Below are 17,185 nucleotides of genomic sequence, written 5' to 3' on the forward strand. Positions count from 1 at the left end.
TGCTCAGGAGCCAGTGTGGCTGCAACTCAAGGCAGGGGCAGAGGGAGCAAACGGAGAGGAGATGACCGCCCCATGCCCGCGTCTTCATCTTCAGAAACATCCCTCTTCTCAAAACTTGTTAGGCCCAAAGTGGGTTTCACTGAATTTCACAGGCGTATCAAAGAAAGAGGCTGCAGATAACACACTTGGGAATCCAGAAGCACTCTTAAATCAGGCATTGATTTCCTCTTTTATTGCTTCTTCAAACGTTCCTAGTGCCTGCCATGGTACAGGTACTGAACAAACCGTTAGTGATAGCAAGATTCATCCTAGTTTTCAAAAAGCTGCTCCTTAAATTAAAAACCACAATGAGCTAAAAACTTCAAACCACAATGAGCTATCACTCCATACTGCCAGACTGGTCAGCACTGGGAAGTTGGTGAGGAAAGTTCTGGGAGGAGGTGCTGGTGAGGGTGTGGGATGCTGGGAGCTCTCTCACACTCATGGGTACTGACTCTGGCACGGCCACTTTGGGTAACAGTCGCCATTATCTATAGGAATTGACTATATGTACACCCTACGGCCTAACAATCCCCACCCCTAGGTTTATAACCAACCGAAATACATGCACATGGGCATTAAGAGACAAGGATGAGAATCTCAGAGGTGCATTATTTGCAATGGCCCCAAACTGGAAACAACCTAAATGTCTGTCAAAGTTGAGATGGACACAAGAATGAAGTACACACACAGTGAGCTGCATACATTATGCATATATGTACTGAAACACTATTCAGAGATAAAAATGGAAGACCACAGCTGAACTCCACACATGTAATGTTGAGTGAAAGAGGACACACACGAACAACACATGCCATATCATTTCACATACAAAGTTCAAAAATAGGCAATACTGAACTGAAGAGTTAGAAGTCAGGATGCTGGTTCCCTCTGAAGAGCAGGGAGGTGCTAGGCGATTGGAAGGGTGCAGGAGGAGAGCTTCTGGGGTCTTGGCAATGCTCTAATCTTTATTAGGAGGGAGGCTGTGATAATTGAGCTGGACATTTATTTTTTGGGCATGTCTCTGCATGTTTGTTAACTCCAATTAAAAATTTTAAAAGCAACACATGCTTATAAGAGAAATTTTGGAAAATACGAAGGAAAAAAATCATTCACCTACAATCTCATCAAACCTAAGACAATGGGTATTAATCATTTTTGTCAATTTCCTTCAGTTTCTTATTATATTACTGGTTTACCTTAGTGACTGTAGTATAAACAGCATTTGGTGGCTCAGACGATAAAGAATTTGCCTGCAATGTGGGAGAACTAGGTTCGATCCCTGGGTCAGGAAGATACTCTGGAGAAGGGAATGGCTGCCCACTCCAGTATTCTTGCGTGGAGAATTTAAAGGACAGAGGAGCCTGGTGGGCTACGGTCCATGGGGTCACAAAGAATCAGACACAACCGAGCGATTAACTCTTTCACTTTTTCCCCACTTTCTTTCATTTCACATTTAATCTTAAGTGTTTTCTGACAGTTTAACATTTTGTGTAAATATTTTTATGACTGCACAGTAATAATGGTGACAATGGTCTGTTTGTGGATTATTAGTTCACACTTAGCCCCAAGGTGCACATCTGCCCCCCACCCACTGGTGGACATACCATAGTTTACTCACCCTTGCCCTCTGATCAGACTTGAAGGTGGTATGCAACTTATAGCACCCAGTCCAATATTCAGATTTATTTTTCAACAATACTACAATGTACAGCATATCTTCAAGGCTTTCAATATCACCATTTCAGTAATTACTTAGAGCTCTCAACCTTTTTTTTAAACTTCAAGTTGTTAAAACACTTCCTGCCCTGCATTTGGAGAAGGCAATGGCACCCCACTCCAGTACTCTAGCCTGGAAAATCCCATGGACGGAGGAGCCTGGTGGGCTGCAGTCCATGGGGTCGCTAAGAGTCAGACACGACTGAGCGACTTCACTTTCACTATTCACTTTCATGCATTGGAGAAGGAAATGGCAACCCACTCCAGTGTTCTTGCCTGGAGAGTCCCAGGGACGGGGGAACCTGGTGGGCTGCCGTCTATGGGGTCGCACAGGGTCGGACACGACTGAAGCGACTTAGCAGCAGTAGCAGCAGCAGCCCTGCATTTGAGAATTAAATCCCAAGAATGGGGCAGATGAGGAGTGGTGAGAAGGGAGAATGGGGGGAATGTCCCCCTGCAGGCTTGGGGTGCCCAGATCTGCTCATATGATGTAAATAGTGTGCCTGAGGCAGGGTGAGAGCCTCCAATCAGATAGCGAGAGCAGAGGGCCAGATGGGACTGAGAACACAAGAATTTCGTTTCTGGGCTAGCAATTCCCTCTGCCCCTACTGGGCTCATTGCTCCATCTGCACCGGAAAACCCAGGCTATACTCAGCAGCCTATGTTACACTTTCAAGGGAAGCCTGAGTTTTTGAGCTATCTATACTTCTCTATTCAACTCTGTCCTCTTCCCACCACTCTTTAAAGTGCGGCTCCTACTCATGATTAATTCTTGCCTCTGCTTGAATCGCTCCCTCTCCTCTACCTCTTACTGGAGACTCGCTGTACCTGGCACCCTTCTCTTCCACCTTTAACGCCTCCTCTCTCTTCAGCCACCCCGAATTCTTCCCTTTCAATGACAGCCAGGTTCAAGTGCCCACGTTTCAGTCTTAGAAAAACCCGAGGAGCTCCTCAAGCATCTACTCCTTCACCAGCTTCCCTTTGAGTTCCATCCAATATCCTTACGTCCCTGTCCCACCCACTTCTTGAAAAAAGGTGACTTCCTTTCTCAGCCTCTACTCCTCAGATGTCTCCTCAGCCCGGACCTGCCCTCCCAGGGGAGACCCAAGTCTTCAAAGCCGTCGTCCTTTCCTGAGCACTCATTCTGGTCCGGCTCGCAGGGTTGGAGGCTGCAGAGCACACCATGTCTGGAGCCTTGTGCCTGCCTGGTTACAGCAAGCTGCTGCCCTACAGGATACTTTTTCCTCCTGCCCCAGCTATTCTCTCCCTTGGATCCTTTCTGATCTTGCTCCCTTGGGTGAACCATCTGCTCCCACGACTTCAACCACAACCTCTTCACTCCATATCCCAAGTCTAAATTTCTAGCTTCAACCTTTCTCCTAAGCTTTATTTCTGTTTTTCAATAGCTTGACCGTCAATTCCCATACTCGCCCTGGTTCTGTGTTATCAATTTCCCAACTCATTATATCTCCTCACCTTCCACCTAATGGTATCACTGCCCTTCCCAGAAATGAGACGTCGACTTCTCCCTCTTTCCTAACCAGGTGGAAGCCAGGTGGAAACCATGACCCATTGAAGGTCGCCCAGAGCCTCCCTTCCCATGTCTCCTCCACGTCAATTCCCTGATCATCACCACCTCTCACCTGGACACTGGGAAAGCCTTCTTAGCTGCTTGCATTGCCTTTGGCCTCTTCAAACTGCCATTCACCCCTCAAACTCCTGCCTACAAACAGACATCATCCTGAGTTTCCTGCTCAAAAACAGGCACTGTCTTTCTGCTGCCTCTAAATCAAAAGCCAAGATTCTCGGGATGGCAGTCAAGATTCCCACTGATCCTTCTGGCCCAATCTTTTATCTCGTCTCTTTCTGTGTACTTCTGTTGCTAGCACACCACAAGATTTACCATCTCTGGACACTCTCTGCCATCTCCACCCCAAATCTTTGCCCCCACAGTCCTTAATTTCTGATTGGGCCCTCAACATCACAGTGACCAAAATTCTTCCCATTCTTCAAGGCCTCGCTCAAAACCATGCTTCTTCCGAACCCCCACATTGGAATTAAGTTCTCACTCTCCCAGATGCCTTTTGCACAGCAGTTATGTGCTTCCCGTGAGAAGTTAGTTCTATGTCATGGGTCTCATTAACCTTTGTGTTTTTGATTAGACTGAGTGGGCTTTGTGCCCTGGGACTTTGGCTTCTGCAGGAAGGGAGGGTCATGAAATGGACAAGAGACTGCAGGTGAATCTATGTTTCTCTCAATGAAACTGTATTTATGCAAGCTTGTGCATGCTTTTCAAAATAAAGCAAAACTAGAGAAAGTGCCAAGAAATAAAAGTCTTCCCTCCACTACCCCAACATGGGGCTAAGAGTCCCAACCCCCCACACAAACTAGTTGTATCACGTCCTGGGGACTTCAGTGAAAGATGAAGGAAGACGAAAGGCCAAGGCCATGGGGAGTCCTCCGTCAGGGCTGGGGCTCAAACACCAGAGACTGCCAGTCCCAAGGCCAGCTCTGGATTCCCAAGGGCCAGTCAGGATGCCCTGCACCCCTGTGGGGGTCCCAGGTCTGTGGAAAGAGAGGTGCCCCGGTGTGGCTTGTGTGGGTTGGGACGGGGTCTGGGGGCAATATCTGAATGCTCCCAGCAAGGGTCTTGAATGGTGGACGTGGAGACACTCGATGGAAGATGCTCTAAGAGCCTTGGCAAAGAACCAAATGAGCAGGTCCAGGCGGACCCCTGTGCAGTGGCCTCTGAGGAGCAGTTAGACAGCCCCCTAAGGAGGCATCCCAGGCAAGGCTGGACCCTGGAGAAGAGCGTCAAAGGACGAGAAGGGCAGGCTGGATGGGAGCTATTTAGGCAGCACCCAGGAACATAGAGGGCTCCGAGATGGAGACAGAGCTGTGTGCACACAAGTAAGTGTGTACACACACATGTGTTCATGCAGTAGAGACAGAGAGCTCTGAGAAGAGTAAGTCCGGGTGGGGATGAGGTCATCAGGAGATGACAGGCCTGGGGTCTCTCTCCTTGCCGAGGGGGTCTGACACTCAAGAGATCCAGAGATGCGGTGGGCCAGGGGTTACCCCTCCAGAGTGGGCACAGAGGCTGGGAGACAAGGCCTGCCCTTCTCTCTGGTGGTTTTGGTTTTTTCCATCTCGGCAAATATGAGGAATGACGTTCACAGGAGAAAAGCAAACAGCACGTGGGAAGGGCTTCTTTTTCCTCGTGTGGCCTTCATAAAAGCATTTTTACAAGCCTGTGAAAGGAGTCCTTTCCTGAGAACTGTGGCAGAGGGAAAATGGGCTGCGGGCACCCTCCAGTTCCCATTTCACCAACTGGAAAGCATCCTTTTTCCTGGGCTGGGCTGCAGTGGGCGGCCGGGAGCAGGGAGTGGAGGCTGGGGCACAGAGTTCAGGCCCCAGGCCCGGTCCTGTGGGGAAGAAGACCTGCCCCCCACCCTCCAGCAGATGAGGCCCCGTGGCTCAGAAAATTCAGGCACTTACTTCATGGTGATGGTGTTGAAAAACCAGGAATAGAAGCCCTGGGGGAAAAGGAGAGAAAGTGTGAGAAACCCAGTGCTGGGATGTCCAAGGTAGCGAGGCAGTGTCTGGGGCTTCCTCCCCAGGCAAGGCCCGGACCGGAATCAGTGCTGAGGGGGATGTCTTTTCAGAAGTTGGGCATCCTGCGACAGGAAGTGGGGACCTGGGGGGGCCTTGGACTGGAGGGAGAGAAGGCACTCTGGGGTGGACATCAGTTGCTTTCTATTTGTCCCTCATTGCGTCCACCTGGGAAATGCCCCTCCACCAGGCATGTGGCTCAGTGGGCTGTCCCTCAAGAAGGCTTCTGCCAGTTGACCAACAGGAGCCTGACCCAAGTGCGGCCAAACAGAATGCTCTTAAGGGAATTGATATGGCATGGCTTCCTCTGGGTTCTTGCCTCTCGGTCAACACCAGGCAGCCTGGAGGGGCTTGGTGAGTCTCTGATGCCACACGCAGCAGTCTGCCTGAGGAAAAAGCCGAGTCAGATGAAGAAGGACCAGAGAGGGATCCTGGTGGCAATGCTGCACTTCCTGGGTCCAACTGGACCTGAAACAGACACTTGTCCTAATTTCTCCACACTCAAGCCACACATCACCCTTTTGTTACAGCAGTAAGCTAGAGCTGGTTTCTTCTTCTGCACCTGAGAGTCCTGTCAATTACGCCTTTCTCTCCAGTCTTGCTGTCTGGAGTTCCCGGGTGACGGGAAAAGGTGGCCTTGGCCAGAGACAGGGGGAAGCCTGGAGAGGGCGTCAGCTTAGGAGCTGCATACTAAGGTGGGTAGAGGGCCATGGCTCTAAAAGCCGCCAGGCGTGGCAGCTGGTTAAGTTGCTCTGATGCATGCTTGCTTCTGAGATTCTGGAGGGCTTGGCAAAACCTCAGAAAAGGCTGCAGTTCCTGACGGACCCCATTTGGGTCACGAGCACATCAGTGAACTGGGCAGCCCCCCTCTCAGCTGAACCACGTGCATTAGGGAACAGGTATTTGAAATGAGGTGCTGGAGAAGACTCTTGAGAGTCCCTTGGACTGCAAGGAGATCAAACCAGTCAATCTGAAAGGAAATCAACCCTGAATATTCATTGAAAGGACTGTTGCTGAAGCTGAAGCTCCAATACTTTGGCCCCCTGATGCGAAGAGCTGACTCTTTAGAAAGGTCCCTGATGCTGGGAAAGACTGAAGGTGGGAGGAGAAGCGGGCGACAGAGGATGAGATGGTTGGATGGCATCACCAACTGGATGGACGTGAGTTTGAGCAAGCTCTGGGAATTGGTGATGGATGGGGAAGCCTGGCGTGCTGCAGTCCATGGGGTCCAAAGAGTCGGACACGACTGAGCGACTGAACAACAACAAAAGGAAGCAAGGAGAGGCTGGTAAACACGAAATAAAAGGAAGTTCCTCGCTACCTTCGGTGTAAGGCCCACCTTTCAGGCCTCTTCACTGTGCTGGGTGGGTTGACAGCAGGAATGCCTATCGGGGGAATCATTTCCCTAGCTATGACCTAAGGAACTAAAACAGGGATAAAAGCCTGGCTATGAGGCAGAGCAATGAAGGGACAGGGTACGGAGATGGCAGTGGCGACTGGGCCAGTCCCAGGCAGAGGGTGAATTGCTAGACAAGACTGGGCTTGACTCTCAAGACTGGTCACCCATCCCCGCATGGAGAGCCTTTCCCCACCACCCACCGCTGGGCCAACTCGCGGTTCACTAAGGCAACAGGCAGGTTTGCTGACAGGCCCTAGTGGTTGCGTGGAGCGGAGGGCCACCAGTGGAAGGGCAGAGGTCGTGAGTAGAAGTGTGGTCTATACACTCGTGCAGAGTGCATGGACACAGATGTGTGAGTGACCATGTGTGGATCAGTTCTCTCTTTCTCTCTCTCTCTCTCATACACACACACTTCCCTGCATACACACCACAGCTCTGAAAGGCATAAACTATTCTGAAAACTTCACAGCTGAACAGCAGGCCTGAGAAGCAGATGTATCTTCTCTCTTCTCCCCGCCCTGAGGAAATGGTCACAGGCTCCCAGGAGCCAGCTCAGCTGGCAAGACTGAGTGACGGTGGTCAGTCCACCCACCTCGGTGGCCCCATCCTCCCTGATCCTGCCACGCCTGTCCCAACTTGCTCACGGCACTATGGGGAGACCGGCTGGCTTCACTCATGCCGCTCAGCCAGGCTAGGGGCTTGCCGCCTGCCTGGGACCCCTCACCACACTCTCCCTCTGTGTGTAATTTCTACCCTCATCTGTTTGACTGCCCCACTGCTGCCATAATGATTTATCTTCTAGATATTTTTAAAATAAAATGTCACTGCGCAGAAAAAAAAAAAACTACAAAGGGAAAGCGATGTTTCCAAAGGTAAATCTGAGAATCACCTTGCAAGGTAGGTATGACCTCATTCGACAGAGGAAACCTCCAAGACACGAACTGTCTGAGGCTCCTGGCCTGGCCTGGGGCAGGTCTTGGCAAGGAAAGGGACTGGGTCTCTTGGAGGGATGAAAATGGAAGGAATAGGGTTCTACCTGCTCCCTGCCTCCAGCAAATGTGTACCAGATACTAATGACAGGACAGGGTGGACCGGGTGCTGGGACAATGGTAAGTGAGACCAGAACGACACTGGTCTCGAGGGGGGAAGTGGGCACACTTGACTGACTGTAGGATGGGGAATCCTCACAGTCTGGGCTAAGAGCACTGAAGACAAGGCGTGCGTTTTCTATGAGGCTATAACAAGAGATCGGGATCCAGGGGAGCGGACAAGGATCCCGGGAAAGTGGAGCTTGAGCTGAAATCTGAACAGAGCGTGGGTGTGTTAGCCAGAGAGGGGCCAGTGGGCAGCGGGGAGGGGGAGAGCAGGTGACGGGCGTGGGGTGAGAAGAAGGATCAGAAAGACGGCCAGTGTGGTGGAGGGTGGGGCAGTCGGGAGGGAAAAGAGAGATGGGACAGGTGGGCAAGAGGCCCAACCACAAGCCCATGTGATTCCAAGAGCATTAGGAATCCATAGAAAGCTTACACAGGGGGCCCTGTGTCCCTGTTCATGGAGTTCACTCTGGATGGAGTAAGGGGCACGTGTGGACCAAAAGAGATCGCTTAGCGGCTACCGTGCTCACCCAAGCCAAAGACTGAGGGAGGCTGGACTGTGGGATGGTGGGAGAGGTGGAGAGAAACGAACCTGGGAAGGCGAGAGCAACACGATTAGGTAACAAGCCGGCCGCGCCAAGGGCCTGGGTGAGAGCAGCGACACGTACCTGAGTGGGTGATGGGAAGAGTCTGAGACCAGGGGTCCAGGGACAGGTGGTTGTGGGGGGTGAAAATCACAGCATACTGAATCCGAAACGCCCTTACGATATTTTGAAGGCCACTGGACAAATGGGGCCAGAGCTCAGAGGAAGTTTAGCTGGAGACAGGAATTTAGGAGGGGTCCATGTAGAACTGGGGGCTTCCCTAATAGCCCAGTTGGTAAAGACTCCACGTACAATGCAGGAGACCCCAGTTCAATTCCTGGGTCGGGAAGATCTGCTGGAGAAGGGATAGGCTACCCACTCCAGTATTCTGGCCTGGAGAATTCCATGGACTGTATAGTCCACGGGGTTGCAAAGAGTCGGGCCGATTGAGCGACTTTCACTTTCGTGTAGAACTGAAGTCGTGAGTGAGTATGGATGACAGGCCTGGGGCTGCGGAAGTCTCCCGGCCTGGAGGCTGCACCGCCAGAGGGAAACCCCAGAGAGCAGGATGCCGTGGAAGCAGCCGGAAGTGCTTTCCTCTGTTCAAGAAGGGAAGGCGGCTCTGAGAGATGAGATGAGAACGGAGGAGCGGCCACTGGGTTTCCTGACGTGGGGCTGTGGGTGACCCTGGGGCTGTCTGGGTGGGAGCCACGGGTGAGTGGAGGTGGCAAGCCAGACCTCTCTTCCGAGTTCCGCTCAAGAGCACCCAGCCCTGAGGCCATGCAGAGCACGTTAGCTCCGCCCCGTCACGTGGCGGGCCCCCTTGCTGCCTTTATCCTCTGTGCCCTAACCACCACCATTCTCTTGTGCCCTAGGAGGCAGCTGGGGTCAAGTCTCTGTGTTTCCGCTGGGGAAACAGGCTTGGCAAGGTTGAGGCGTTTGTCCGAGGTCAGGCTGCCCAAGCGCGTGCTGTGGCCCCTGCCGGCGAGCCGGCGCGTCCTGCGCGAGCCCAGGCCGCCCGTCCAGGGCCAGCGCACCCGCCCCTGCACCATTGCCCCCGTGCCAGTGCGCCCACCCCCGCCCTCCCCGCACCAGCCCCCCAGGACCCACCTTGTCCCTGTGCTCCATCTCCAGGGAGATGTCCGAGGGGGACGTCTTCTCGCTCTGCTCCCCATAGACCAGTGAGGTCAGGCTGCCAGCCAGGAAAGAGGAGGTGGACAAGGAGAGGAGGCTCTTAGGCACCTGCCTCGCTGTCTTGCCCACGACCAGGGTGGAGGACTGGGGCCCCTCCCGCCCAGGAGCAGACACACCAGCTCTGGGCATCTTGGGGAGTCGTAATCCAGACTGTCTGAGACCTGAGGAAAGAGTGGCCTTGGGTCCAGAGGGGGCTGCCCTCCGGAAGTCACCTCTGTGCTGGGAGGGACGAGCAGGGTGGGGGTGGTAACGAGATGCCACCTGTTGACACCTGTGCAGCTTGGGCGCGGGTCAGAGCCATGTCCTGGTCACGGCAGCACATGCCCCGAGGGAGCTGGATCCCTACCCCGGCCCCTCCTCACCTGTCGTTGTGTATCAGCAGAGCCAGGCGCCCGTAGTCCCACGCGGCTTTCCGGAGGAAGGAATAAACCAAGACAATGACCTGTGGGCCAGGAAAGGGGCAAGAGAGTTCACAGACGCCTTCCCCTGGACTCACCCCTGCATTCCCAAGAGGAAGACTGTCCCTGAGGGCTCCAGGGGCTTCCCTCTGGGTGGCCAGCTCTGTCAGGGCAGGGGTCATGCCTTTTTCAAGGCCCAGTGCCCAGCAGCATCCTGGCACAGAGTGGTTGCTCAGAGTTGGTTGAATGAAGGTGGCACGTTTAGAACAATGGATGAGAGGCCTCCTTGAAGAAACCATCAAGGGGCCAGATGGGAGGCTCAAGGGCAATGGCCAAGGGGGAACCTTCGGACAAGGGTGCAAGAAAGAGAATCAGGGATCTGTCTGTACCCAAAGCCCCCTCTTCTCGAAGGTGCCCCCGCCCCGGGCCGCCCTGAGCAGGCTGCCCTTCAGATGGTTCTCGCCGCTGGGGCTGGTGGGACACAGCTACTTGTATCCCTTGGGAAAGCTGGACCATGTGCCCCGGTGAGACCCATCTGGTTTGCCCTCCGCAGTGCCCAGCACTCACCACCCACAAGATGATGTTGAGGAACAATACGGTAGGGATGCCCCCAAAGGGCTGCCCCTTTAGGACGGTGTTCCGAGAGTTGAAGCAGTCATCCACCGTGAAGTTCCGGGACTTCCCCAACATGTTCAGGTTGTTCGGCAAGACAGTCATCCTGGGAGGCTCCCTGCTGGAGAGGGGTCCCCAGGTCAGACACGAGGCCCCCCTCCCCCCACACTGTGCAAGATACCGAAGCCTATCGGGGAGCTGGGAGGGCTACACTGAGCTGATAACTGGTCAAGGCAAGCTCAGCCCTCAGATGGCATGCAGGCCTGTCCTGTAGGAGACCAACTTCCTCAAACCCAGGGGCGAGATGGCAGAATAGCCCAGATACATTGGTAAACACACATCCAGTGGGCCTTCCTATTTCCACCTCTGTGATGTTTTTCTTGAACAAACCTCACAAAGGTCTCAGGGAGAAAATATTCAGTTTAGAGGATAGAACCACCACATCACGGGACACCCGTACAGGCAGGGCCATTAACGATCGTCTTTATCATCTTACGACTCTCTGGTCCAATTTCCAGGGAAGGCAAATCACTTCTAAGACTAAGTAATGTAAGAATGTAGAGTTCCTGGCACACCACAGGGACTTGCTATTTCACCTTGAACTTGACCAGAGAGATCAACACCCCTTCAGGGTTGTGAGCCAATACAATGAGCCTGAGACTCAGATGCAGGGTTCACGGTCAGGGGCATCTGCATTCTTCAGGCCTAGGTAAGAGCGGAAAGTGTGAGTGAAAACTGGAGGGAACCAGCAGCTGCTTGGACTTATCTGCAAAGTGGCTCCAATTTGAAATGATCACTTGTTTTGGCTCCAGACTACTACATCACACCCTAGAGATTCTTCACTCCCAGTCAAGAAAAGCAGGCTGGTTCATTCAACAAATATTTGGTGACAACTGCTTTGTGCTAGACTAATAGACCAAAAAAAAAAAAAAAAAAACCCCACAAAACCCTCCCTTATGGAATTCTCGTGGGGAATGACAGTTCAGGGGTGGGAGTGAGGTTAGGATTGTAAAGAGGGTGATTAGGGAAGGCCTCACAAAGTCTATGGGGTCACACAGAGTTGGACGCAACTGAAGCCACTTAGCAGCAGCAGCAGCAGCAGCACAAAGAGGATGCCGTCTGAATAAAGACTTGAAGAGGGAGCGAACCAACCAGCTGTGCGGGAAGGGTGCTGCAGGCAGAGCAAAAGCCTGGGGTTGGTGGATGGAGTGGCAGGGGTGGGGTGGGGCAGTGTCGTGTGGTGGTGGAAGCTTGCCTGGAGCGAGGAAGAGTTAAGGGGCCAGTGTGGCTGGACAGGGGAGAGTGCCTGAGCAAAGGTGGGACATGAAGTGACTCATAGTTTAAAGGGGTAGAGGGGAAGGGCAAGTAGAGGGGGTCAGTTGGGAGGAATCTGTGGCAAGCCAGGCAAGAGATCTTGCTGGGAAAGATTGAAGGCAGGAAGAAAAGGGGACGACAGAGGGTGAGATGGTTGGATGGCATCACCAACGTGATGGACATGAGTTTGAGTAAACTCCGGGGGTTGGTGATGGACAGGGAGGCCTGGAGTGCTGCAGTCCATGAGGTCACAAAGAGTCAGACACGACTGAGCGACTGAACTGAATTGAATCGAGGCAAGAGACAGTGGAAGCCTGGACTGGGATGGGAGCCGTGAGAAGAGGGCCAGACTTTGGAAATATTTTGAAGGTGGAGCCAACCAGATTTGCTGATAGACTGCATAAGGAGCATGAAACAGAGGAGTCCAGGATGACTAAGGCTTGTGGACTAAGCAACTGGAAAACTGGAGGTGCTGTTATTGGATGGGAAAGACAGGACGTGCTGGGTGGGAGGTGCAGGGCGGGGGGACTGGGAGCTGGGTCGTGGACACGCTCGGCAGGCAGTGGGCTGTGTGTCTGCAGTGCAGAGCAGCGATTGGAGACACGACATGGGAGTGGCCGGTATGGAGACAGATCTTGGGTTTTCCTACTTTCTGCTCGCCTCTCTGCCTAGGTTGCCCACCATTTTATTACCCCAGGTCACTGGTTAACACATTCACACTAATGTGTTTAGCCAAATGTACAATTATTAATAGGTTATATTGAGCACAATATATTTTAAACAGGAAGCCATCTGCTGGAGAGTCAGAGTAGAAGCTATGGCATTCCTGCTGTCTCGGCGGATGGGGCGGCATCTCAGCCTTCGCGGGCTCTGGGTCGGCTGCGGCATGAAATGACAGTTCTGCCAGTGGCCACTAGGGGGAGGCCTTGTTGAGGAAGCAGGTGGAAAACGGAGGCAGGCGCGTCCATCAAGCCTGAAGGCCTAGGGGAAAGACTTTACCTACTTGAATCAGTTCTCCAGGGAGCCTCCCAATCAGGCCTGGCGGCCCAACTCAGCTACGGGGGTGCTGCAAAGAACAGACGCAGTGGCGAGGCCCCGACTTAGGAACCCAGGCTCTCTTTGCTGGTGGCATCCTCCCCCAGACCCCTTCTCCTCCTCTTTAAGCTCCAGATACTCTTTCTTTATCACATGTGTGTTTCACAAATAATTTTTCTCAGTCTTGCTTTTTTTCATTTTTGTCGCAGTATCTTTTGAAGCACCAAAGTCACATATTTTGACAGTCCAATGTATCAAATTTTCTTTTACGGATCATGCTTTTTTGGTACTGTGTCTAAGAAATCTCTGCCTAACCCCAAATCTTAAAGATTTTCCTTGATGCTTCTCTGTCTTAGAGTTTCTGCTCTTACGTCAAAATCTGTGATCCATTTTGAGTTAATTTTTGCATATTGTGTGAAGTAAGGTTCTAAGCTTATTTGGAGGAGTATGTGGCTGTCCAGTTGCCCAGCACCTTTAAAAGGAGGGGAATAATTTATAAGCCCTTCTTTGGGCTGTCTGGAGACTGGAACCAGGCCAAGGATGTGAAAGAGCTTGGTGAGCTGCTGTCCAACCACAAGGACTCGAGACTGTTATTATTTGGTTGATACTGTGTGTGATGAGCCCGGGAAGGGATCCCTGGGCTGTGAAGAGCTCTGGTTCCCATCTGGATCTAAGAAGGTTTTGAGTTCTGGATGCTGTTCTTTTTACTCATCAACTCCCACTACGTTAGTCTCTCTTATTCCGAAAGAACCGCCCCCTCTCTCTCTCCATTTCAACCTTCCAGAAAGAAGGACTGCATACTTACTATAAGCCAGGCATCATGCCAGGCTCTAGGGGCCTGGCAGACATGGTTCCCACCTGCATGAGGCTCCCAGACTCACTGGGGAGACACAAGCCCACAAGGCATATGCTTCTGAACTCCAGCACTCTCATAGCCCAGGGCCATGGGGAGGACTCGCTGTCAAGTAGTCTACACAACCTTCTGTGGGAAAGTGACCTCTGTGCCAGGACAGCACAGTGCGGTGGGGAAGCATGGGCAGAGGAAGCTGAACTGGCAAAGACGCGGAGCGGAGACAGAGCACGGAGGTTTGGGAAAGTGAAAATGAATACTCGCGGCTCCAGAGTCAGATGGGTCACTGGTCTGTTCTTTCGTTTGTTCATTCAACAAGAATTCATTGAGCATCTACTCTCGCCAGGCCCTGTGCAGACTCTGGAAGTACAAACATGCATTCCTCCTCTTTAGGGAGTTCACAGCCTTTGGGATCCGGGGAGAGGAATGCTGTTGAGAGGCCTGGCCCAGACCACTATTCTCCCTGGGAGGACCCAGCTACAAGGTTCCAGCTTCTAAATGTAGAGTGGGGTGGAATCTAGCCAGCAAGATTGGGTCAGGTGCGGGCTTTCAGCTTATCTGCAGCCCAGCCTTAAGGGGAGGTGAGGAAGGAAACGAGAGAAGACAGCCTCACCCCCACCTCACTACCGTCCTTAGCTTTCTCAGCAGCAAGCAGACCAGCAACGAGGGAGGCTGTTGCGTTGCCATGGAAACACAGAGTAGTACCCAACCTTTTCTCCTCACCCCTACACCATGCCTGGACCTTCCTCCTCCTTTCTTTCCAGAAGGCCAGCATTCTGGAGGTAGAGCTAGCTCTTGTGTGTGAAAAAGAGGACAGAATGTTTTCTGGCAATCAGAGCATCAGCCTCCAAGATAATAAAACTTAAAATCCGAGGGTGTTAAAGGAGCGCAGAGCAGGGCACCAATTTGCCTGGTGCAGCAGGCATCAAGGAGCTCTTCTCTTTGAGCATGAATTTCACAGCAGAGCACAGGGATGCTGGCTATTCAGGGCATCTTTCTGGAGCCAGATTGCCTTGGCTTAAGTCCCAGAACCACGCTTGCTAGCTGTGTGACCCTGGACAGTGACTTCACCACTCTGAGACTCAGTGTCCAAATCTGGAAAGTGGGGATAATAACAGAACCGCCTCTCAGGGTTACTATGAAGATGAAATAAGATAATTTGCACAAAGCCCTTCACATGGTGCTTGGGAATCTATATGCTCAAAATGAGCCAGCACCAAGATCACTGTCATTAGCTTATTTGTGACATGAGCAGCCCAGAACAGATCATTTCTAGTCTCCTTCCCCCTACTCTGCTCTGCAACAGGCAAAAGGAGAGGTGGAGAGTGAGGGAAGGACTTTACCGGATCCTCAAACTGCAGCCTGTGGGTGGTGCTGCTTCTGCTCTTCCTGGACATGAAAAGTAAATGTCAGCCTTGCTTTTTGGACCAAGGAGGGGCAGCGAGAGAGGATGTTAAGGTTGGCTGGTGAGTCGGGAGTCTCAGGTCTCTTCAGTTGCACATCTTATCTGATAGGGAAGTGTGAGGCCTTCCTTGCCTCCCATTTCTGCCCCACCCTAAAATAGCTACTCCTAGCTTTATTGATTCAGAGAAGGCAATGGCACCCCACTCCAGTACTCTTGCCTGGAAAATCCCATGGACGGAGGAGCCTGGTAGGCTGCAGTCCCTGGGGTCGTGAAGAGTCGGACACAACTGAGCGACTTCACTTTCACTTTTTACTTTCATGCATTGGAGAAGGAAATGGCATCCCACTCCAGTGTTCTTGCCTGGAGAATCTCAGGGACGGAGGAGCCTGGTGGACTGCCATCTATGGGGTCGCACAGAGTTGGACATGACTGAAGCAACTTAGCAGCAGCAGCAGCAGCAGCTTTATTGATTACGCCAAAACCTTTGACTATGTAGATCACAACAAACTGTGGAAAATTCTTCAAGAGATGGAAACACCAGACCACTTTACCTGCCTCCTGAGAAATCTGTATGCAGGTCAAGAAGTAACAGTTAGAATCAGACATGGAACAATGGACTGGTTCCAAATTGGGAAAGGAGTACTTCAAGACTGTATGTTGTGACCCTGCTTATTTAACTTATATGCAGAGTACATCATGCAAAATGCCAAGCTGGATGAAGCACAAGCTGGGATCAAGATTGCTGGGAGAAATATCAATAACCTCAGATATGCAGATGACACCACCTTTATGGAAGAAAGCAAAGAGGAACTAAAGAGCCTCTTGATGAAGGTGAAAGAGGAGAGTGGAAAAAGTTGACTTTTAAAATTCAACATTCAGAAAACTAAGATCATGGCATCCAGTCCCATCACTTCATGGCAAATAGATGGGGAAACAATGGAAACAGTGAGAGACTTATTTTGAAAATTACTGCAGATGGTGACTGCAGCCATGAAATTAAAAGATGCTTGCCTCTTGGAAGAAAAGCTATGACCAACCTGGACAGCATATTAAAAAGCAGAGACATTATTTTGCCTACAAAGGCCCATCTAGTCAAAGCTATGGTTTTTCCATAGTCATGTATGGATGTGAGAGCTGGACTATAAAGAAAGCTGAGAGCTGAAGAAGTGATGCTTTTGAACTGTGGTGTTGGAGAAGACTCTTGAGAGTCCCTTGGACTGCAAGGAGATCCAACCAGTCCATTCTGAAGGAGATCAGCCCTGGGATTTCTTTGGAGGGAATGATGCTGAAGCTGAAACTCCAATATTCTGGTCACCTGAGGTGAAGAGCTGACTCATTTGAAAAGACCCTGATGTTGGGAAAGATTGAAGCCGGGAGGAGAAGGGGATGACAGAGGATGAGATGGTTGGATGGCATCACTGATGCGAAGGACATGAGTTTGAGTAAACTCCAGGAGTTGGTAATGGACAGGAAATCCTGGTGTGCTGGGGTCCATGGGGTCGCAAAGTGTCAGACACGACGGAGCAACTGAACTGAACTGAGTCTCCAGTGGCACCAGCTGGAGGCTCAGCAGTCCCAGGCCTCAGCAGAGTTGAACTGGCTTTGTCTTTATTACTCCTCTTGCCCATTCAAGGCTTCCAGACCTGGCCTGCTTTCAGCTCCTGCTGTCCCAACTAGCCAGGCCAGCACCTCCCGCCATGGTTTCTTCCAGGAGAGCTGGCCATCTCAAGGCCAAGTCTTCTGTGCGCTCAGTCACTCAAGTGTGTCCAGCTCTTTGTGACCCCATGGACTGTAACCCACCAGGCTCCTCTGTCCATGGGATTTCCCAGGTGAGAAAACTGGAGTGGATTGCCATTCCCTTCTCCAGGGGATCTTCCTGACCCAGGGATCGAAGTCACATCTCTTACGTCTCCTGCATTGGCAGATGGGTTCT

General features: G+C 51.9%; 1 protein-coding gene across 3 annotated transcripts in view; it reads right to left on the reverse strand.

The window, feature by feature from the left end:
• Positions 1–17,185, reverse strand: part of TMEM63C (transmembrane protein 63C) — a 74,101-nt gene that overhangs the window by 25,323 nt on the left and 31,593 nt on the right. Inside the window, exons 1-4 of one of the 3 annotated variants that reach the window (XM_018053922.1) lie at positions 10,604–10,753; positions 10,001–10,080; positions 9,555–9,636; positions 5,257–5,294 (exon numbers count right to left, since the gene is read on the reverse strand). In XM_018053922.1, coding sequence (XP_017909411.1) covers positions 5,257–5,294; positions 9,555–9,636; positions 10,001–10,080; positions 10,604–10,753 — 350 coding nt within the window. Of the gene's footprint in view, positions 1–5,256; positions 5,295–9,554; positions 9,637–10,000; positions 10,081–10,603; positions 10,770–17,185 lie in introns of those variants that run through there. The other 2 variants (XM_018053921.1, XM_018053920.1) reach the window with 2 other exon arrangements.

This window comes from Capra hircus, chromosome 10 (genome assembly GCF_001704415.2).
Source record: "Capra hircus breed San Clemente chromosome 10, ASM170441v1, whole genome shotgun sequence".
In the NCBI taxonomy this organism is placed as follows: domain Eukaryota; kingdom Metazoa; phylum Chordata; class Mammalia; order Artiodactyla; family Bovidae; genus Capra; species Capra hircus.